Below are 23,864 nucleotides of genomic sequence, written 5' to 3'. Positions count from 1 at the left end.
GGACAACGACCCTAAACATACAGCCAGAGCTACAATGGAATGATTTAGATCAAAGCATATTCATGTGTTAGAATGGCCCAGTCAAAGTCCAGACCTAAATCCAATTGAGAATCTCTGGCAAGACTTGAAAATTGCTGTTCACAGACGCTCTCCATCCAATCTGACTGAGCTTGAGCTATTTTGCAAAGAAGAATGGGCAAAAATTTCAGTCTCTAGATGTGCAAAGCTGGTAGAGACATACCACAAAAGACTTGCAGCTGTAATTGCAGCGAAAGGTGGTTCTACGAAGTATTGACTCAGGGGGGCTGAATACTTTTGCACGCCATACTTTTCAGTTTTTTATTTGTAAAAAAATTTGAAAACCATGTATCATTTTCCTTCCACTTCACAATTATGCACCACTTTGTGTTGGTCTATCACATAAAATCCCAATAAAATACATTTACGTTTGTGGTTGTAACGTGACAAAATGTGGAAAAGTTCAAGGGGTATGAAAACTTTTGCAAGCCACTGTATATGACAATAAAACACTCTTGACTTGAGATTTATATAAAGAACCAAGAGAATCAAGGCTGTCTGAAGAAGGGTTTCGACCCGAAACGTCACCCATTCCTTCTCTCCTGAGATGCTGTCTGTCCCGTTGAGTTACTCCAGCTTTTTGTGTCCATCTTCGGTTTAAACGAGCATCTGCAGTTCCTCCCTAGACAACCAAGGGTATTTTATTGCCAATGGAGGTGGAACAATGAAATTCTTAATTGCAGCAGTGCAGCAGATATACAAACATAGTACTCTGTAAAACCCAGAATACACAACAAAGTACAGTATCTAGAGAAAAAACAGAAAAATAATTCAACAATTATGAGCAAAGCCCCCATCTATATAGTTTTGAGTCTATTTGGAGGTTGTAGCGTTTAATAGCCTGATGGCTGTAGGGAAGAAGCTGTTCCTGAACCTGGACGTTACAAGCTCCTGTACCTTCTTCCCCATTGCAGGAGTGAGATGAGAGTGTGGCCAGGGTGGTGTGGGTCTCTGATGATGCTGGCTGCCTTTTTGAGGCAGTGACTCCTGTAGATCCCTTCGATGGTGGGGAGGTCAGTACCTGTGATGGACCGGGGTGGTGTTCACCACCTTTTGCCATCTTTTGTGCTCCTGGGTGTTCGGGTTGCCAAACAGGCCGTGATTCGACCAGCCAATATGCTCTCTACTGTACACCTGTAGACGTTCAAGAGAAACAATGAGACACAAGCAACTGCAGGTGCTGGTTTACTAAAGAGGACACAAGGTGCTGGAGTAACTCAGCAGGTCAGGCGGCATCTCAGGAGAGGTGACAATTCAGGTCTGGGCCCTTCTTCAGACATAGAAAGTTCCAGCACAGGATAGGTTAATAGCATCTGTGATGATCTCCTTGTCTGCCTCCCCTTTTAACTGTCTGGTTGAAAAAAACAAGCCCATTGTATAGCAAGCAGTCTCGGTGTCTCTGGCATTCCACGATAAATTACAATGCCACTTCCTGACATAGCATTTAACAAAGGGGTTTTTTACAAAATATGTTGCTGTTCGTGAACATGATTACATAATTTAGTACTTTAGATACATCAGAATTCTCTTAAGTCTTATCTGAAAGTACGTTCCATTGTGAATTCATTTGTGATGTTCCAGTTTTATAGAATAACTCTACTAGGTTGTATGGGCTGGATGGTTTCTTGCTTAACTATTTCATTCTCCTACACACTTCCAATTATTCTGCATAATATTGTTATACAAGTGGCAATGGGTGTGAGGATTGGACTCTTTAACACCAAGCACCAGTCTTCTCATTTTCTTGCAGTACTGCTTCTGCTTTGAGGACACAGTGGTGTGTTACCAAAGGACATTGTCATCTACATTCTCATCTACCAACCATAAGATACACACAAAATGCTGGGTCAGGCAAGGTCTCTGGAGAACATGGATGGGTTTAGGGTCTGACTCATCCACAGACAAATGGTGGTGGAGGGAGGGGGAAAGGAGGAGCAGGACACAGCCTGGCATGTAATAGATGGAATAACAAGGAGCTGCAGACAGACAGACAGACACAGAGTGCTGGAGTAACTCAGCGGGTCAGGCAGCATCTGTGGAGAACATGGATAGGTGACGTTTCACAGAGTGCTGGAGTAACTCAGCGGGTCAGGCAAAGAGAAAAGGAATGGGTGACGATTCAGGTCGAGGTCCTTCTTCAGACTCAAGATCCATCTGAAGAAGGGTTCCACCCAAAATGTCGCCTATATCTTCTCCCCCTGTATTCATCTATTACTTATTTTATGCCAATATCTGCAGTTCCTTATAGAAACAAAGGAACTGTCGATGCTGGTTTATACCAAAGATAGATACAAAGTGCTGAAGTAAGTAGGTCAGTAATTCAGAAGAAGGGTCTCGATCCGAAACGTCACCTATCCATGTTCTCCAGAGATGCTGCCTGACCCGCTGAGTTACTCCAGCACTCTGTGAAACGTCACCTATCCATGTTCTCGAGAGATGCTGCCTGACCCGCTGAGTTACTAGGCAATTTATGCATTTGAAAACTCGTTTTATCACACATCTATGTCCAGTTCAGTAAAAGAAGTCTGAAATTGTGTTACTTTCTAAAGCTGGAGTTTGAGAGGAGACATCATCATCATCATCGTTGAAAACATCAGCGGGCACGGCGCCTTACAATGCCGTGTACGACAGTGATCACAACTTCTACTGAAGTGTGGATGGCCGTTGGCTCGTCCGCCCTTTGACAGGTCTTGTTTTTGGTCCTGCTGGGGGTCCACAGCCCCCTCCTCACCTGGAAAACCAGGTGAGGGAGACGGTTTAGTCGCTGACTATCCGACCATGGAGCAGGTAGCACGGGATTACATGGAAGTATATAGAATCAAAAGAGGCATAGATATTGGACCCTCAGAATATTTTTCTTAGGGTGGAAATAGCAACGGCATGTTTCTTACACAGAGTGGAGGGTGGCAGAATGCGCTGCCAGGGGTGGTGGTGGAGGCAGATACAATAGTGGCGTTCAACAGGCTTTTGGATAGGCACATGAATATGCAGGGAATAGAGGGATATGGATCACGTGCAGGCAGAGGAGATTAGTTTAACTTGGCATCATGTTTGGCACGGACATTGTGGGCCGAAGGGCCTGTTCCTGTGCAATGCTATTCTATGTTCACTGCAGCTCTGCCGCTACGGTAGTGTTGCTGCCTTACAGCGCCAGAGTCTCGGGTTCGATCCCGACTACAGGTGCTGTCTGTACAGAGTTTGTACGTTCTGCCCGTGACTACTTGGGGTTTTCTCCGAGATGTTCAGTTTCCTTCCACATTCCAAAGACGTACAGGTTTAAGGTTAATTGGCTTAGTATAAATGTAAAGTGTCCCTAGTGTGTATAGGACGGTGTTGATGTGCGTGGATCGCCGGTCGCTGCAGACTCGGTGGGCCAAGGGCCTGTTTCCGCTCTTTATAACTAAACAAAACTAAAACTAAAACTACTTTAACGATCTTGAAAGTTGGAGATGGTCTGTGGCCCTGATAACAGTGAATTCTTTGACTGCCTCTGAGGCCGGGGCGAGGCCATTCTGGCTATCAAAGCTGTTCCTTGAGTGCATCAGGTTGTCTGAGCCAAAACAGGCCATCCAGCCCAAATTGCCCACACCGACCAACATGTCCCATCTACACTAGCCCCACCTGCATGTGGTGTGGCCCATATCCCTCCAAACCTGTCCTATCCATGTACCTGTCCAAATGTTTCTTAAACTTTGCGATACTACCTGCCTCAACAACCTCCTCCAGCAGCTCGTTCCATACACCCACCTGTGTGAAAAGGGTACCCCTCGGATTCCTATTACAGGCCTCGAGTCCAAAAAGCAACCTTCCACCATCATCCCCGGCTTCTTTCCATGAAGTCAATTTTCTATTCAAAGTCTTAAAACAAAGACTATAATCCAGGAATGTAGACCTCACGGGGCAGTGAAAGGCATGATCCCTTAATACTTTCACTTTCCACAGATCCATCCAAGATTGCAGCACTTTCTAGTTTTATTTTCCTTTTCCAACATCCGGTTTCCATTGCATTTGACACCGTGTTATGCACTTGACTGAAATTTGCATTAGTCGTGACATTTACCCCACAAATTGACTGTATCTCTTGCTTCTGATGTGCAGTAAAGCAGAAGTCGAATCTGCACGTCCCACTTGCCTGCGTTTGGTCCAGACCCCTCTAAACATGCCCTATTTATGTACCTGTCTAATTGTTTCTTAAACGTTGCTATAGTCCCAGCCTCAACCACGTCTTGTGGCAGCTTGTTGCTCTTCTGGCTCCATACACCCACCACCCACATTTTATGTGAAAATGTTACCTCTCAGATTTCTATTTAATCTTTCCCCCCTTCACCTTAAAGCTATGTCCTCTGCTCCTTGATTCTCCAACTCTGGGCAAGAGACTGTGCGTCTACCCGATCGATTCCTCTCATGATTTTATACACTTCTATAACATCACCCACCATCCTCCTGCGCTCCAAGGAAGAGCCCCAACCTTCTCAACCTCTCCCTATAACTGAGCCACTCAATTCCTTGCAACATTTTCAGATCCTACCAAGCTATTATTAACTCCGATCTATCCCTTCGATGACATCTGTGGAGAATCTACTTTCCAGAATGAATTTTGTTTTTAGGGCGGCATAGTGGTTCAGCTGGTAAAACTGCGCCGGAGACCCGGGTGGCATCCTCACCTCGGGTGTCGTCTGTGTGGAGTTTGCATGCTCTCCCTGTGACCACGTGGGTTTCCTCCAGGTGCTCCAGTTTCCTCCCACACCCCAAAGATGTGAGGATTTGTAGGTTAATTGGCCCTAGTGTGTGGGAAGTGGATGTGAAAGTGGGATAACTTAGAACTAGTGTGAACGGGTGATCAGTCTGAAGGAGGATCCTGACCCAGAACATTACCTATCCAAGCCAGGGATGCTGCCTGACCTATTGAGTTACTCCAATCCTTTGTGTTTTTTTCTGTAAACTAGTATTTGCAATTCTATGTTTCTGCAAACTGGTTTGAAGTTGAAAATACCATATGCAGAAGAGCATTTTTATGATGTGAAACCTCCCTGATTAATGTTCAGTCTGAAGAAGGGTTCCAACCTGAAACATCACATAGAAACATAGAAAATAGGTGCAGGAGTAGGCCATTCGGCCCTTCGAGCCTGCACCGCCATTCAATATGATCATGGCTGATCATCCAACTCAGTATCCTGTACCTGCCTTCTCTCCATACCCCCTGATCCCTTTAGCCACAAGGGCCACATCTAACTCCCTCTTAAATATAGCCAATGAACTGGCCTCAACTACCTTCTGTGTGTGAAAAATGTTTTTCTCATCTCGGTCCTAAAGGATCACCTATCTATTTTTTCCAGAGATGCTGTCTGACCCGCTGAGTTACTCCAGCCTTTTGTGTCTATCTTCGGTATAACCCAGCATCTGCAGTTCACAAGTGATAAGAGCAGAATTAGGCCATTCGGCCCTTTAAGTCTACTCCACCATTCAATCATGGCTGATCTATCTCTCTCAACCCCATTCTCCTGCCTTCTCCCCATAACCCCTGACACCCGTACTAATCAGGAATCTATCAATCTCCACCTTAAAAATATCCACTGACTTGGCCTCCACAGCCGTCTGTGGCAATTAATTCCAGATTCTCCACCCTCTGACTAAAGAAATTCCTCCTCATCTCCTTCCTAAAGGAACGTCCTTTAATTCTGAGGCCGTGCCCTCTGGTCCTAGACTCTCCCCAGTTCCACCCTGCACGTGATTTTTGGCTCAGATAGCTTGGTGACTTTGGTCTGAAGAAGGTTCCCGATTGGAATGTCATCTGTCCATTCCCTCCACCGTGCCTGCCTGCATCACCTTGTGTTTTGGTCCATTGGTCTGCGCGGACTCGGTGGGCCAAAGGGCCTGTTTCCCGCACTACATCTCTAAAATAAACTAAACTAAACACAACGGGTCAGGCGGCATCTTTGGAGAAAAAGAATAGGTGATGTTTCGGGTCGAGACCCTTCATCAGACTGAGAGTCGGGAGAGGGAAAATGAGAAGTATAGACAATGGTATGGAGAGGTGTAGAACAAATGAATGAAAGATATGCAAAAAGCAACGATGACCAAGGAAAGGTGTTGCGCACAATAGTCCATTGTTGACTGGGATAGGTGACACCGAGTTATACAGACAGTGAGACAGTGACTGATTGTTCTATATCTCTCTATATCACTGTCGAGATCTCTCGTTTCCCTTTCCCCTGACTCTCAGTCTGAAAAAGGGTCTCGACCCAAAACATCACCGATGCCTTTTCTCCAGAGATGCTGCCTGTCCCGCTGAGTTACTCCAGTATTGAATGAGTGTTACCCATCGCTGTGGCTCACTGCTTTGTTTATTTCACAGGTGATAAACCAAGAGGTGGAAACGAGTGCACGTACTCGGACGCTGAAGACTCGGACGGTCAGGATGAGGAAGATTATGAAGTCGACGACGATGATGAAGACAGCCAGGGGGAAGTGGGGCTGTCAGCCACTCCCTCGGTAGCAGCCAGCCCCCAGCACAGCGTGCAGCGGAACGACCAGCTTGGCACCTTGAACGCTGCCTCGGCCTCTCTGATGGCCCATGCTGTGAGGACAGCAGAGGACTGCCTGAGGCAGGCCCACCATCTCGACAGGCTGCCCGGCGACGCTTGGCTGGGACAGACCGCGAGAGACACCCATTGGTACGGGGCGGAAGAGGAGACAAACATATTCCCTTCAGCTGGAGGTGACCTGCCCAACACTGGGCCAAAGTCCACAGCTGAAACACTTGGAATGAGAACCGTAGATGACTCAAAGGTACCTGTGTTCCGCCATATATATTATGTTCTAATTCAAAAACGATTCAAAGAGATCAATTTATGAACTTTACAATCAAAAGAGTAGTTTTAGATTTAAGTTTTGCCGTTACAGCGCGGAAACAGGCCCTTCAGCTCACCGGATCCGCGCCGACCAGCGATCACCCCGTACACTAACACTACCCTACACACTAGGGATAATTTATAATTTTTACTGAAGCCCATTAGATTAGATTAGATTACATTAGATTCAATTTTATTGTCATTGCACTTTTCAGTGCAACGAAATGGTTTAACCTACAAACTTGTACGTCTTTGGAGGGTGGTAGGAATCCGGAGCACCCGGAGAAAACCCACGCGGTCATGGGGAGAACGTGCAAACTACGTACAGGCAGCACCTGTAGTCAGGATCGAACCCGGGTCTCCGGCGCTGTGAGGCAGCAACTCTACCACTGCGCTACCATGCTTCCCCTAACTTCCTAAATTTCCGAGTAATAGTCAAGTCAAGTCAAGTCAAGTCAAGTTTATTTGTCACATACACATACGAGATGTGCAGTGAAATGAAAGTGGCAATGCTCGCGGACTTTTGTGCAAAAAGACAAACAACCAAACAAACTATAAACACAATCATAACACACATATACCTTTACATAATAAATAATGGAAGGAAAACCGTTCAGTAGAGTTAGTCCCTATATACTAAATTATACTATAGAGTTAGTCCCTATATACTAAATTCCTGCAGAATTGTATTGAAGACAAACCTAATTTTATCTGAGTAGGTTTGAAGAATGGTGGAGAATGGTTCCCGACCCAAAACGTCGCCCGCTCTTTCTCGCCAGAGATGCTGCCTGACCCGCTGAGTTAATCCAGCACTCTGTGTCTACCTGATATTATTATGATACAGGCAAAGTCTCGTTACATAAATGAAACCACTCATTTATATTTATCTTATTTGCTGCCACCAAGGCTTTAAGTGAGCAGAATCTTGGTATTACTTAACAAATTGTGGTTGAATTTACCATATATCGAAACACTGTTATCAAAAATCGAGGAGCGCTACATTGGCGCAGCAGGAGATTTGCTGCCTTACAGCGCCAGAGACCTGGGTTTGATTCTGATCTCGGGTGCTGCCTGCACGGAGTTTGCACGTTCTCCCTGTGACCTCATGGCATTCCTCCGTGTGCTCCGGTTTCCTCCCACATCCCACAAAGATGTGTAGGTTTGTAGGTATATTGACCACTGTAAATTGCCACTCGGGTGTAAGGGCAATAAACAATAGGTGCAGGAGTAGGCCATTCGGTCCTTCGAGCCAGCACCGCCATTCAATGTGATCATGGCTGATCATCCCCAATCAGTACCCCGTTCCTGCCTTCTCCCCATATCCCCTGAATCCGCTATCTTTAAGAGTGGATGTGACAGTGGGATAGCATAGAACTAGAGTGAACGGTTGATCAATAGGTTGTGGGCCAAAGGGCCTGTCTCAATTCTGTATCTTTCAATCAATTAAATGAATCAAAAATTCAATCATCATCATAGGATGACATAAAGGATTGTGCTTCTCCATATCTCACATCAAATATTATTCAACAATAATCAAATGTCAATCTTGGTATCTCTTTAACAATTCTCACCCTCTGTTCCTTGGCTAAACATTAGGTGTGAATGAAGCAACAAATGAGTTGTGTAAAATTATTAGAACGCATTGCCACAGTGTTGGCCATTGCCACAGTGTTGGCCATTGCCACAGTGTTGGCCATTGCCACAGTGTTGGCCATTGCCACAGTGTTGGCCATTGCCACAGTGTTGGCCATTGCCACAGTGTTGGCCATTGCCACAGTGTTGGCCATTGCCACAGTGTTGGCCATTGCCACAGGGTGGCATGGTGACGCAGTGGTAGAGTTGCTGCCTCACAGCGTCAGAGACCCGGGTTCCATCTTAACTACGGATGCTGTCTGTACAGAGTTTGTACGTTCTCCCCGTGATTGCGTGAGTTTTCCCCGGGTGCTCCAGTTCCATCTACACTCCAAAGGTGTACAGGTTTGTAGGTTTTGGTGCAGATTGTAAATTGTTCCTGGTGTGTGTGGGAAAGTGCTAGTGTACGGGGATCGCTGGTGGGCCGAAGGGCCTGTTTCCGCGCTGTATCTCCGAACACTAAACCAAACTAAAACTAACTTTCCCTTAACTAGTGAGGTAGGGGACAGACATTAATCCGACATTGCATTATAAAATGTATCCCCTGGTGACTGCACTTGTGAAGAATTACACTCGGAGATAACTCTCACCAACTCTTCCAACTTCAAAAACATATCACGATACTGTTATTGACTTAAATCTAGTTATTCAATGTAAAATGAAAGTTATAAGTGACCCGACTTTGGGTTACAAAAACAACTATGGTGAGTTATTATCTAATAAAAGATATCGGAATGTGTACATTGTGTAAAGGATTTGTTTTGTGTTTGGAAAGTAATAAGAGGTAAGGTGACGTGTTAAACAATATTATGCTTATATTAGTTTTGGTATGAATTGTGTTATCTGATAAGCCTGAAATGCACCGTGCATATGTTTGGGTCGTGGCTGCTTTTGTTTTAATTATTCCTTGGTCATTGTTACTTGAGCATTAAGATGAATATCTAAAGAATTTCAGGATATTAAATCCCCTCTCTTGGCCCAATAATTGTTAGTGCATTCAATGCATTGAATTTACACTCCTTAATGAACTATGAGTAAGATGTTTCCAGGGAATTCATAAATCATTGTAGCCTAATTTTAGGGAATGTGAGGAATGCCAAATGCTAGACAATACCTCAACTTTCTGGGCTGTTTACAGGGTGAGATTCTGGCCTTTGTACCTCATCTTCCTTCCCAACTCATCATTGTTTTAGCTGGGTCAACCTCTGAGGTTCAAAACAATGCTGCCTAGATTGAAGACTTTCATCTTAAGATGAATGCTTGATGAGTGTTTGTCGGCGCTGGGCCTGCACGCGCTGGAGTTTGGAAGGATGAGGGGGTACCTCATTGAAACCTACCCAATAGTGAAAGGCCTGGATAGAGTGGATGTGGAGAGGATGTTTCCACTAGTGGGAGAGTCTAGGACCAGAGGGCACAGCCTCAAAATAAAAGAACGTTCCTTTAGGAAGGAGATGAGGAGGAATTTCTTTAGTCAGAGGGTAGCGAATCTGTGGAATTCATTGCCTCAGACTGCTGTGGAGGCCAAGTCTGTGGACATTTTTAAGACGGAGATTGATAGATTCTTGATTAGTGCGGGTGTCAGGGGTTATGTGGCAGGAGAATAGGTTTGAGAGGGATAGATAGATCAGCCATCATTGATTGGCGGATTAGATTTGATGGGCCGAATGGCCTAATTCTGCTACTTATGAACATACAGGGTGAGAATGGACAGTCTTGGATTGTTTTCTCTGTATTGTCAAAGGTAGAGGGGTGGCTTCATAAGTTCATAAGGCCATATTTATAGTATTGTGTACAGTTTTGTTCACCATGTTATAGGAAAGATGTTGTCAAGCTGGAAGGGGTGCAGAGATTTACAAGCAAGTTGCCAGGACTCGAGGACCTGAGCTACAGGGAGAGGTTGAGCAGACTAGGACTTTATTCCCAGGAGCGCAGGAGGATGAAGGCTAATCTTATAGAGTACAAAATCTAGAGAGGAATAGGTCGGGTAAACACACAGAATCTCTTGCCCAGATTAGGTGAATCGAGAATCAAAGGACATGTGTTTAAGGTGGGGGGGGAAGATTTAATAGGAACCTGAGGGGTAACTTTATTACACAAAGGGTGATGAGTGTACGGAACGAGCTGCCGGAGGAGGTAGTTGAGGCAGGGACTATGGCTATGTTTAAGAAACGTTTGGGCAGGTACATGGATAGGACAGGATTAGAGCGATATGAGTCAAATGCAGACTGGTGGGATTAGTGTAGATTGGGCATGTTGGTTGGCGTGGGTAAGTTGGGCCGAAGGGCCTGTTTCAATGCTGTATGACTATGATTCATGAATTGAATTTCTACTCCATGTTGTAACGTTCAAAGTATTTTCCTTCTATTGTCTCCATGTTTAAAGTGGAAAATTGCATTCATTCCAATCTCTGCTGCTATTGCCTTTTGATAGTTTTAGTTCAAATAACAATTCCCTTTCCTTCCCTGAAAGGTATTGGGTCCTCTCTGGGGAGCTGGTTGCATTTGTGCCTTTTATAGTAACATAGAAAATAGGTGCAGGAGTAGGCCATTCGGCCCTTCAACCCAGCACCGCCATTCACTATGATAGACAATAGACAATAGGTGCAGGAATAGGCCATTCGGCCCTTCAACCCAGCACCGCCAATCACTATGATCATGGCTGATCATCCACAATCAGTACCCCGTTCCTGCCTTCTCCCCATATCCCCTGACTCCGCTATCTTTAAGAGCTCTATCTAACTCTCTCTTGAAAGTATCCAGAGAATTGTCCTCCTGCCTTCTGAGGCAGAGAATTCCACAGACTCACCGCACTCTGTGTGAAAAAGTGTTTCCTCATCTCAGTTCTAAATGACTTACCCCTTATTCTTAAACTGTGGCCCCTGGTTCTGGACTCCCCCAACATCAGGAACACCAGCGATCACCAACGTACACTAGCACTATCCTACACACACTAGGGACAATTTACAACTAAAGCCAATTCACCTACAAACCTGTACATCTTTGGAGTGTGAGAGGAAACCGGAGCACCCGGGGAAAACCCAGGCAGTCACAGGGGGAGGGAACAAACTCTGTACAGACAGGACCCGTAGTCAGGATCGTACCGTGTCTCTAGCTCTGTAAGGCGGCAACTCTACCGCTGCGCCACCCAACTTTGAAAAATATTAACGCATTTCTTTCTTCATATTTTGCTGCAGATTTTCCCTTCATCGATCACCCTTCCCCCACAGATGGTCCAGGAGAGGCAGTTGGCGTGCTCTTCCCCCATGAGTAGTGCGTACAGGTTGGACGTTGAGCAGCAGAGGCAGCAGCAAGAAGTGATGGGTGAGGAGCTAGTGCATCTGTTCAGCCACTTGCCCCTTCACTCTCAGCAGCAGGTGAAGACTCCGTACAGCATGGTGCCCGTGGGCGGCATCCAGTTAGTCCACGCCGGTCTGGCCGCATACTCCACCTTTGTGCCCATCCAGGCCGGTCCCGTCCAGCTCAGCATCCCGGCTATGAGCATCCTTCACCAGACCTCCGGCTGCCAAGGCAGTGCCGATGCACCGGGCCACGCCAAGCCAGCCAGGGTTGTGGAGACGGAGATGCTCCTCGCACAGGTCAACTCCACCGTCGAGCAGAGTGCAAACACCTCAGATTTCCAACTGGCTAAAGCTTCGTGTGCAGAGACACTGCGGCCTCTGGATTTGGTCAATTTGAGCACAGGTTCACAGGTGTTCCCTTCAGGCCTTTCATTTAAGACTGTGGACCTCCAAGTGTTGGCCACCAACCCGCAGGCTCGGTGCTCACCGGGCGTGCAAGCCCACACGCCAGGGGTACACATCATGAACATCACACTGCCTCCACCGGTACCAGCCCTCCCCGCGGGCGCCGAGGCTCAAACAAGCAGCGACAAGCACTGCACGCAAATGGATTTCACAACCAGCAACAGACAAGCACCAGTTAGCCTTCCGCTTGAAGCTTCCACCCATCAGATGGGCCGCACGCAACTCTCTCAGGTTTCCCACCAGACCCAGGCTTGCAGCCAGAAGACAGACCCCCCTAGCTGGAAACCCAATAACCCCGGCGCAGCGCCGGAGTGCGGCTACAGAAGCACGCAACTCGCGGCAATCCATAACAAACCGAGTGCTACAGCCTTGATAAACTCTGACCTGGGACACTCGCGCACGGACACACAAGAGGTGACCAGGTCTCCCGTTCATTGGACTGCTTCTCCAGAGAAAGCAAGGGGCAAGTCTGTGGGACTGGCACGGGGCGCGGTGCAGTACAGTGACGTCAGCAGCGACGACGAAGACAGATTAGTAATAGCCACATAAAAACCTTTTTTTGCAGACACTTTTTTTGTGCAGATATCCCACCCTTTTTTTTATAAAAAGAAAAAGATGACCGACACTTCCTGGTTTCTTACTCCGAGAACTCTCTTTGTCCAAAAGCACACTTTTTGATGTAGATATAATGTTTGTGCAATTGTAATCTAAGACCAACTTGGGAGAACGCCGTGGTTTTTGCTCCTTGTCCAGTCCGGCCATTTTTGTATATGTTGTATAAAAAAATTGTGCCTTTCAGATTTCTTGTTTTTCGAAATTGTACAGATGATAAACTATACAAAAAAGTAGTTGCTTGTGCTTAATATTTTTTTTTACAATGTGCGGTGTTATCGTAAGGAACATGACTACATGTGGCACTGATAATGTAAATTTCTATGGCTATGGGGCAGTCTTTCTGTGTACAGGCAAGAATTGTATACCAGCTGATATTTATTGTACGCATATTTTGGATCCATGATCTGTTCTTACCTTGCTGGGAGCTAGCTGTTTTAACTTCAGGCAAATTCACTCCAAAATAAATGAGATCATGTGAAACAGTTTGCAGAAAATCCAATATTCTTTGCTGATTTTCCAGCTATTACAGTTTCCGGACATGGTACATAGAATATTGCACTTGGTACGACATTAATACCCTCTCTGCCAGAGCATAGAACATCAGGGCGACATGGTGGCCCAGCGGTAGAGTTGCTGCCTTACTGCGCCAGGTTCAATCCCGACTACGGGCACTGCGTGTATGAAGTTTGGACGTTCTCTCCGTGACCTGCGTGGGTTTTCTCCGGTTCTCCGGTCCCCCCCCCCCCCCAAACTCCAAAGACGTAAAGGTTTGTAGGCTATTTGGCTTAGTTTGTGGGGATCGGTGGTCGGTGCGGACTTGGTGGGCCAAAGGGCCTGTTTCCACACTCTGATCTAAACTAAACGTACAGAACAGGAACAGGTCCTTCAGCCCACAATGTCAATGCCATACATAATGCCTAGATATGGTTTAAGGCGAGGGACGGAAGATGTAATAGGAATCCGAGGGGTAACGTTTTCACACAAAGGGCGGTGGGTGTATGGAATGAGCTGCCAGATGAGGTAGTTGAGGCTGGGACTATCCTAACGTTGGATAGGACAGGTTTGGAGGGATATGGGCCAAACCCAGGCAGGTTGGACTAGTGTAGATGGGACATGTTGGCCGGTGTGGGCAAGTTGGGCTGAAGGGCCTGTTTCCACTCTGTATGGCTCTATAAACTAATCTCATCTGATTGCCCAAAATATATATCTCTCCCTACCCTGTCTAAAAGCCTCTTAAACGCCACTATTGCACCTGTTTCCACCACTACCCCTGGCAGCACGTTCCAGGCATCCACCACCCTCCGTGGAAAACACTTGCCCTGCACATCTCCTTTAAACTTTGCCCCTCTCATAGGAAGGACAGGAGTGCTCTCTCAGGGGAAGTCACACCATAGAAACATAGAAAATAGGTGCAGGAGTAGGCCATTCGGCCCTTCGAGCCTGCACCGCCATTCAATATGATCATGGCTGATCATCCAACTCAGTATCCTGTACCTGCCTTCTCTCCATACCCCCTGATCCCTTTAGCCACAAGGGCCACATCTAACTCCCTCTTAAATATAGCCAATAAACTGGCCTCAACTACCTTCTGTGGCAGAGAATTCCACAGATTCACCACTCTGTGTAAAAAATGATTTTCTCATCTCGGTCCTAAAAGACTTCCCTCTTATCCTTAAACTGTGACCCCTAGTTCTGGACTTCCCCAACATCGGGAATAATCTTCCTGCATCTAGCCAGTTCAACCCTTTAAGAATGTTGTTCAAGAAGGAACTGCAGATGCTGGAAAATCGAAGGTACACAAAAATGCTGGAGAAACTCAGCGGGTGCAGCAGCATCTATGGAGCGAAGGAAATAGGTAACGTTTCGGGCCGAAACGTTAAAGAATTTTGTAAGTTTCTATAAGATCCCCCCTCAATCTTCTAAATTCTAGCGTGTACAAGCCAAGTCTATCCAGTCTTTCTTCATATGAAAGTCCTGCCATCCCAGGAATCAGTCTGGTGTCATACCTTGTATGATAAAACTACAGCTTGCCATGGCAGGTACATGGATGGGAAAGGTTTAGAGGGATGTGGACCGAATGGGACTTGCTCAGGTGGGAGGGCGCTGAAGATGGACATAAAACACTGGAGTAAGTCAGTGGGTCAGGCAGCATCTCTGGAGAACAGGAAATGGCGATGTTTCGGGTTGTGTCCCTTCTACAGGCCAACGGGTGGACCTAGGTCAGCATGGACGAGGTTGGCGAAGGGCCTGTTTCTGTGCTGTACGACTTTATACTGCGCAGCCCACAGTATATCCTGAAGGCACATCAAGGCGGTCTGCACTGACAATCTATCCTATTCTTCCACTGACCATTTGGGCAGTCACGGTGGCGCAGCAGTAGAGTTGCTGCCTTACAGCGAATGCAGCGCCGGAGACCCGGGTTCGATCCCGATACGGGGTGCCGTCTGTATGTTCTCCCCGTGACCTGCGTGGGTTTCCTCCTAGATCTTCGGTTTCCTCCCACACTCCAAAGATGTGCAGGTTTGTAGGTTAATTTGCTTCGTAAATGTAAAAATTGTCCCCAGTGTGTGTAGGGTAGTGTTAGTGTGTGTGGATCGCTGGTTGGCACGGAGCCGGCGGGCCGACGGGCCTGTTTCCGCGCTGTATCTCTAAACTAAACCAGTCTAACCGTTGATACCTGCTTTGTCAACCCTGGGTTTCAGGTCTCCCTGTTCGGGCCCAACCTGATTCTCAGGTAACAATAGACAACAGGTGCAGGAGTAGGCCATTCGGCCCTTCAAGCCAGCACTGCCATTCAATGTGATCATGGCTGATCATCCCCAATCAGTACCCCGTTCCTGCATTCTCCCCATATCCCCTGACTCCGCTATTTTTAAGAGCCCTATCTAGCATTCTCTTGAAAGCATCCAGAGAACCGGCCTCCACCGCCCTCTGAGGCAGATAATTCCTCAGACTCACCACTCTCTGTGAGAAAAAGTGTTTCCTCGTCTCCGTTCTAAATGGCTTACTCCTTATTCTTAAACTGGCCCCTGGTTCTGTACTCCCCCAACATCGAGAACATGTTTCCTGTCTCTAGCGTGTCCAAGCCCTTTACAATCTAATATGTTTCAATGAGATATCCTCTCATCCTTCTCAACTCCAGAGTGTGCAAGCCCAGTTGCTCCATTCTCTCAGCATATGACAGTCCCGCCATCCTGGGAATTAACCTTTTAAACCTATGCTGCACTCCTTCAATAGCAAGAATGTCCTTCCTCAAATTAGGGGACCAAAACTGCACACAATACTCCAGGTGCGGTCTCACTAGGGCTCTGTACAACTGCAGAAGGACCTCTTTGCTCCTATATTCGATTCCTCTTGTTATAAAGGCCAACATGCCATTCGTTTTCTTCACTGCCTGCTGCACCTGCATGCTTAATTTCATAGACTGATGTACAAGGACCCCCAGATACCGTTGTACTTCCCCTTTTCCCAACTTGATGCCATTTAGATAATAATCTGCCTTCCTGTTTTTGCTACCAAAGTGGATAACCTCACATTTATCTGCATTAAACTTCATCTGCTATGCATCTGCCCACTCCCCTAACCTGTCCAAGTCACCCTGCATTCTCATAACATCCTCCTCACAGTTCACACTGCCACCCAGCTTTGTGTCATCTGCAAATTTGCTAATGTTACTTTGAATCCCTTCATCCAAATCATTGATGTATATTGTAAATAGCTGCGGTCCCAGCACCGAGCCTTGCGGTACCCCACCTGTCATTCTGAAAGGGACCCGTTAATCCCTACTCTTTGTTTCCTGTCTGCCAACCACACATCTATCCATGTCAGCACTTCGTAAATCCATGCTGACTCGGACCGATCCTGTTACTGCTATCAAAATGTTCGGCTATCTCATCTTTGATAATTGACTCCAGCATCTTCCCCACCACTGATTTCAGGCTAACTGGTCTATAATTCCCCGTTTTCTCTCTCCCGCCTTTTTTTTAAAGTGGGATAACATTAGCTACCCTCCAACCCACAGGAACTGATCCTGAGTCTATAGAACATTGGAAAATTATCACCAATGCATCCACGATTTCTAGAGCCACTTCCTTAAGTACCCTGGGATGCAGACCATCAGGCCCTGGGGATTTATCAGCCTTCAGTCCCATCAGTCTATCCAACACCATTTCCGGCCTAATGTGGATTTCCTTCAGTTCCACTGTCACCCCAGATCCTCTGGCCACTAGTACATCAGGAAGATTGTTTGTGTCCTCCTTAGTGAAGACAGATCCAAAGTACCTGTTAAACTCATCTGCCATTTCCTTGTTCCCCATAATAAATTCACCTTTTTCAGTCTTCAAGGGTCCAACTTTGGTCTTAACTAATTTTTTCCTCTTCACATACGTAAAGAAGCTTTTACTATCCTGCTTTATATTCTTGGCTAGCTTACATTCGTACCTCATCTTTTCTCCCCGTATTGTCTTTTCAGTTATCTTCTGTTGTTCTTTAAACATTACCCAATCCTCTTGCTTCCCGCTCATCTTTGATACGTTGTACTTCTTCGCTTTGATTTTTATACTGTCCCTGACGTCCCTTGTCAGCCACGGTCGTCCCTTATTCCCCTTGGAATCTTTCTTCCTCCTAGGAATGAACTGATCCTGCACCTTCTGTGTTATTCCTAGAAACACCTGCCATTGTCGTTCCACTGTCATCCCTGCTAGTGTATCTTTGGGCAGCTCCCCCCTCATGGCCCCATAGTCCCCTTTATTCAACTGCAACACTTCACACCTCCGATCTACACTTCTCCCTCTCCAATTGTAGATTAAACCTGACCATGTTATGGTCACTGCCTCCTCATGGCTCATTAACCTCGAGGTCCTTTATCAAATCCGATTCATTACATAACTGCACTCAATCTGCTGCTTCCCCTCCCTGTGCCCTGCTTTCCACACTGGCCGCCATGCGCTGTCACCAGTAAGCCGTCGCTCTGTCTCTCTCGCAGCTCCGGGCCTCACCCATACCAGCAACCGATCCCAACTGCACTTCACTCTCCACTGGAACCACCACCTTCAACAACCTATTGAAACATATAAGATTATTAAGGGTTTGGACACGCAAGAGGTAGGAAACATCTTCCTGATGTTGGGGGAGTCCAGAATAAGGAGTAAGCCATTTAGAACAGAGATGAGGAAACACTTTTTAACCCAGAAAGTTGTGGAATTCTCTGCCTCAGAAGGCAGTGGAGGCCAATTCTCTGGAGGCTTTCAAGAGAGAGTTAGGTAGATCAGGATATGGGGAGAAGGCAGGAACGGAGTACTGATTGTGGATGATCAGTCATGATCACATTGAATGGCAGTGCTGGCTCGAAGGGCCGAATGGCCTCCTCCTGCACCTATTGTCTATTGTTACCTCTTTCAATGGTGCTTTCTTTGCACTCTTTCCAGCTTAACAACACCTTCCCAACAACAGGGCAACCAAAAACTGAACACAACGTGGCTTCACCAATGTCTTGTACAACTGTAACATTACTACCAACTTCCCAACTGTGTGGGATCACCTCTCATCCTCCCACGCCCCAAGAAAGAAAGTCCAAGCCTGCCCAACCTCTCCCTGTAGCTCAGGGCCTCAAATCCTAGCAACATCCTCGTCGATTTCCCCGGCATTTTTTTCCAGCTCAACAACATCTTTCCTACATCAGGGTGAGGAAAAGTGAACGCAATGCTCCAAATGTGGCCTCGCCAATGTTCTGTACAACTGTAACATAACCTCCTACCTCCTACCTGCATAAAACCACCTCTCATCCTCCTGCGCTCCAAGCCTGCCTAACCTTTCCCTATATCTCAGGCCCTCAGCATACTTTCCCAGCTTAACAACACTCCTGCAACAGGGTGACCAAAACCGAACACCATACTCCAAATGTGGCCTCACCAACGTCTTGTACAATTGTAACAGAACATCGCTTTGCCATCACAGTTGCTGCCTTACAACTACAGAGAACTTGGTTCAATTCTGACTACAGGTGCTGTCTGTCAAGTCAAGTCAAGTCAAGAGAGTTTATTGTCATGTGTCCCAGATAGGACAATGAAATTCTTGCTTGCTGCAGCACAACTGAATATTGTAAGCATAAATACAGAACAGTTATGTGTCTATATAGCATAGACCATATATATATACTTAAATAAACAGATAAAGTACAATAGGCTGATATAGTTCAGAGTTGATCTAGTTCTGATCAGACGTGTGAAACCTACCATGAGGACAGGGAAGATTTGGCCTGAGGGGGCTGTCTCTGTTTTACACGAGCAGTTTCAGCAGACAGACTGGAGTCTGTTTGCTACCCAGTCCACCTTCAATTCACAAGTGGACATCAACTCATACACCTCAACAGTTATGGACTATATAAAATTCTGCACCGATAATGTCACTACCCACAAAGAAATAAAGACCTTCCCTAACCAGAAGCCGTGGATGAGCAGGGAGGTCAGACTCCTACTGAAGGCTCGCGATGCCGCTTACAGATCTGGCAACGCTGAGGGATACAGCTCATCCAGGGCCAATCTGAAAATGGGAATTAGGAATGCCAAACTCAATCACAAACGGCGGATTGAGGAGCACTTCCAAAACAACTCTGACCCCAGGCGCAAGTGCCAAGGAATCAAATCCCTTGCCGATTACCAGAAAGTTAACACCCCTCCCCCAGACAACGCCACCCTTCCTGACGAGCTAAACCATTTCTATGCTCGCTTTGACCGGGACAACAAAACCCCAGCCATCAAAGTTGCTCCACCTCCGAATGAACAACCCCTCAGTCTCTCCACCTCTGCTGTACAAGATGCCCTGAGAAAGGTGAATGAGCACAAAGCTGCCGGCCCCGATGGCATCCCTGGCCGGGTGCTTAGGGCATGTGCTGGACAACTATCCCCAGTCTTCACCAACATTTTCAATCTCTCACTGGCCCAGGGTGTTGTCCCCACTTGCCTCAAGACATCAACCATCGTGCCAGTGCCCAAACAGTCAGCCACAGGGAGCCTCAACGATTTCCGCCAAGTGGCACTCACCCCTGTCATTGCTAAGTGCTTTGAGCGGCTGATCTTGGCTCACCTCAAAGCCAGCCTCCCCCCCACACTGGACCCCCATCAGTTTGCCTACCGGGCCAACAGGTCTACAGAGGACGCCATATCGGCGGCCCTACACTCTGCCCTGACCCACCTGGACAACAACAACTCCTACATCAGGTTGCTGTTCATTGATTTCAGCTCTGCTTTCAACACTGTCATCCCCGCCAGCTTGATCACCAAACTCAGCGGACTTGGCATCTCCACCTCCCTCTGCAACTGGACACTGGATTTCCTCACCAACAGACCACAGTCTGTTAGGGTCAACAACCTCACCTCCTCCACTATAACACTGAACACCGGCGTGCCACAGGGCTGTGTGCTCAGCCCTCTCCTCTACTCCCTCTTCACCCACGACTGCATCCCTAAGTACGGATCCAACGCCATCATTAAGTTTGCTGACGACACCACGGTGATAGGACTGATCAGTGACAACGATAAGTCAGCCTACAGAGAGGAGGTCCAGCACCTGACAACCTGGTGTGCCAACAATAACCTCGTCCTCAACTCCAAGAAGACGAAGGAAATTATTGTCGACTTCAGGAAGGTCAGAGGGGGCAGACATACCCCCATCCATATAAACGGGACTGAGGTGGAGCGCGTCTCCAGCTACAAATTCCTCAGGGTACATATCTCGGAGGATTTGTCCTGGTCCCTCAACACCTCCAAGCTGATCAAAAAGGCACAGCAGCGCCTTTACTTCCTGAGGAGGCTCAAGAAAGCCCACCTGTCCCCCCAGATCCTGACCAACTTCTACCGCTGTACCATCGAGAGCATCCTGACCACCTGCTTCACGGTATGGTACAGCAGCTGCACTGTTGCGGACAGGAAGGCACTACAACGGGTGGTGAAAACCGCGCAGCACATCATCGGCGCCCCGCTCCCTGCCATGGATGCCCTCCACCGACAACGGTGTCTGAGACGGGCTGGGAAGATCATTAAAGACCCCTCCCACCCCAACCATGGACTGTTTGCCCTCCTCCCATCAGGGAGACGGTACAGGAGCCTCAGGTCTCGTACCAGTAGGATGAGGAACAGCTTCTACAATTATACCATCACATTGCTGAACTCGGAGTCCCGCCGATAGATTTCTCCGGTCCCTCCGTCCCCATTGTTTAATTATTCTGTATTTTTGATTATTCTGTATCTTCTTTTTTTTTAATTTCTATATGCACTACTACTACGGACTGACGCAAAACTGCATTTCGTTGTACCCATACTCAGTATTTGTGCAATGACATTAAAGTTGAATTGAATTGAATTGAATTGAATTGAAGTTTGTTTGAAGTTGTGCTTAATAGTCTGATGGCTGTGGGGAAGCAGCTGTTCCTGAACCTGGATGTACCAGATTTCAGGCTCCTGTACCTTCTACCTGATGGCAGCGGAGAAATGAGTGTGTGGCCAGGATGGTGTGGGTCCTTGATGATGTTGGCAGCCTTTTTGAGGCAGCGACTGCGATAAATCCCTTCGATGGTGGGGAGGTCAGAGCCGATGATGGACCGGGCAGTGGTCACAACTTTCTGCAGCCTTTTCCGCTCCTGGGCGTTCAAGTTGCCGATCCAAGCCACGATGCAAACGGTCAGCATGCTCTCTACTGTGCCCCTGTAGAAGTTAGAGAGCGTCCTCTTTGACATACCGACTCTCCGTAATCTTCTCAGGAAGTAGAGGCGCTGATGAGCTCTCTTTATAATTGCATCAGTGTGCTGGGACCAGGAGAGATCTTCAGAAATATGCACGCCCAGGAATCTGAAGTTCTTGACCCTCTCCACCATCGAATATAAACGGGATTGTGGGTCCCCATCCTACCCCTTCCAAAGTCCACAATCAGTTCCTTGGTTTTGCTGGTGTTGAGGGCCAGGTTATTGCGCTGGCACCATTTGGTCAGTCGGTCGATCTCTCTTCTATACTCTGACTCGTCCCCATCAGTGATACGCCCCACAACAGTGGTGTCGTCGGCAAACTTGATGATGGAGTTCGCATTATGTCCAGCTATGCAGTCATGAGTATAGAGTGAGTACAGCAGGGGGCTGAGCACGCAGCCTTGAGGTGCTCCCGTGCTGATTGTTATCGAGGATGACACATTTCCACCAATATGAACAGACTGTGGTCTGTGAATGAGGAAGTCGAGGATCCAATTGCAGAGGGATGCGCAGAGACCCAGTTCTGCGAGTTTGGTAACCAGCTTGGAGGGGATGATTGTGTTAAATGCCGAGCTGTAATCGATGAATAACAGCCTGACATATGAGTTTTTGTTGGCCAAGTGGTCCAGTGCGGAGTGGAGGGCCAGCGAGATTGCATCCACCGTTGATCTGTTGTGGCGGTAAGCAAACTGCAGTGGGTCCAGGTTTTTGTCGAGGTAGGAGTTGATTTGCTCCATGATCAACCTCTCCAGGCACTTCATCACCACCGGCGTTAGTGCCACTGGTCGATATTCATTGAGGCACGTCACCTTCCTCTTCTTGGGAACCGGTATAATTGATGCCCTTTTAAAGCAGGTGGGAACCTCAGACCTCAGAAGTGAGAGGTTGAAAATGGCCGTAAAAACTCCAGCCAGTTGGTCCGCACAGGTTTTTAGAACACGACCAGGTATACCATCAGGTCCAGGCGCTTTTCAAGGGTTCACCCCTCTGAAGGATTTCCTGACATCGGCCTCTGTGACTGAGACTGAAATACCATCCCAGCGAATGGGGGCTCGGGAAGGCACATCAGTATTCTCCCTATCAAAGTGTGCGTAAAACGCATTGAGCTCATCAGGGAATGATGTTTTGCCAACATTCGAGCTGCCTCCTGATTTCACCTTGTAGGAGGTGATTGCATTCAGGCCCCGTCACAGCTGCCAAACATCTGTCTCATCCACCAGTTTGGAGTAGAAGTCCCTTTTGGCCTTTTTGATGGCCTTTCCAAGGTCGTATCTGGACTTCTTTTAGACCACTGTATCATCAGACATGAATGCCCGGTGTTTGGTCTTCAGAAGAGTGCAGAACACATGGTTCATCCAAGGCTTCTGGTTAGGAAACACTGAAGGTTTTTGTAGGGATGCAGTCCTCCACACATTTCTTTATGAAGTCTGTAACGACTGTGGCGTATTCATTCAGGACTGTTGCCGAGTCCTTGAACATTGCCCAGTCTACAGACTCCAAACAGTCCTGGAGTTGTTCCTCGGCCCCCCCCCCCCCCCACCCCCCGACCAGCTCTGTACTGTCCTCACCTCTGGGGGTGCGCTCTTCAATTGCTGCCTGCAGGCAGGAAGAAGCAGCACCGCGGTATGGTCGGATTTACCGAAGTGAGGGCGAGGGATAGAACGATAGGCATCCTTGATGGTGGTGTAGCAGTGGTCGAGGGTGTTTGATCCTCTGGTGCAGCAGGAGACATGGTTGGTGGAAGTTAGGGAGCGATTTCTTCAGGTTGGCTTTGTTGAAGTCCCCGGCTATGGTGGTAAATGCCTTGGAGTAAGACGTCTGTTGTTTGTTGACCGCGGCGTGCAGCTCCTCCAGTGCCAGACGGACGTCTGCCTGGGGAGGGATGATGGAGTTGAATTCCCTCGGTCGGTAGAAGTGGCGGCACTTCACCTCCAGGTGTTCGAGGTGCGGAGAGCAGGACAGGACTGCCACGTCTGAGCACCACGCAGAGTTGACCACGAGGCAGACGACCCTCCTCTCTGAGTTTTTTACGTTCTCCCCGTGACCGGGTGGGTTTTCTCCGGGCGCTCCGGTTCCCTCCCTCATCCCAAAGACGTGCAGGTTTGTAGGTTAATTGGCTCCGGTAAAGTTGTAAATTGTCCCTGGCGTGCAGGCGTGCAGGGGAGGACGCTGGTCGGCGTGGACTTGA

General features: G+C 47.5%; 1 protein-coding gene across 2 annotated transcripts in view; it reads left to right on the top strand.

Annotated features, from left to right (window-relative positions):
* hivep1 (HIVEP zinc finger 1) overlaps nucleotides 1-13,172 on the top strand; it is a 185,927-nt gene extending 172,755 nt beyond the window's left edge. Inside the window, exons 8-9 of one of the 2 annotated variants that reach the window (XM_033015000.1) lie at nucleotides 6,434-6,867; nucleotides 11,755-13,172. In XM_033015000.1, the coding sequence (XP_032870891.1) occupies nucleotides 6,434-6,867; nucleotides 11,755-12,873 (1,553 nt within the window). In that variant the 3' untranslated portion in view covers nucleotides 12,874-13,172. The remainder of the gene's footprint in view (nucleotides 1-6,433; nucleotides 6,868-11,754) is intronic. The other variant, XM_033015009.1, reaches the window with a different exon arrangement.
* Nucleotides 13,173-23,864: the final 10,692 nt, after the last annotated feature.

Source organism: Amblyraja radiata, chromosome 2 (genome assembly GCF_010909765.2).
Source record: "Amblyraja radiata isolate CabotCenter1 chromosome 2, sAmbRad1.1.pri, whole genome shotgun sequence".
Classification (NCBI taxonomy): Eukaryota; Metazoa; Chordata; class Chondrichthyes; order Rajiformes; family Rajidae; genus Amblyraja; species Amblyraja radiata.
Note: the sequence above shows the minus strand (reverse complement) of the source record. Positions and strands in the feature narration are given on the sequence as shown.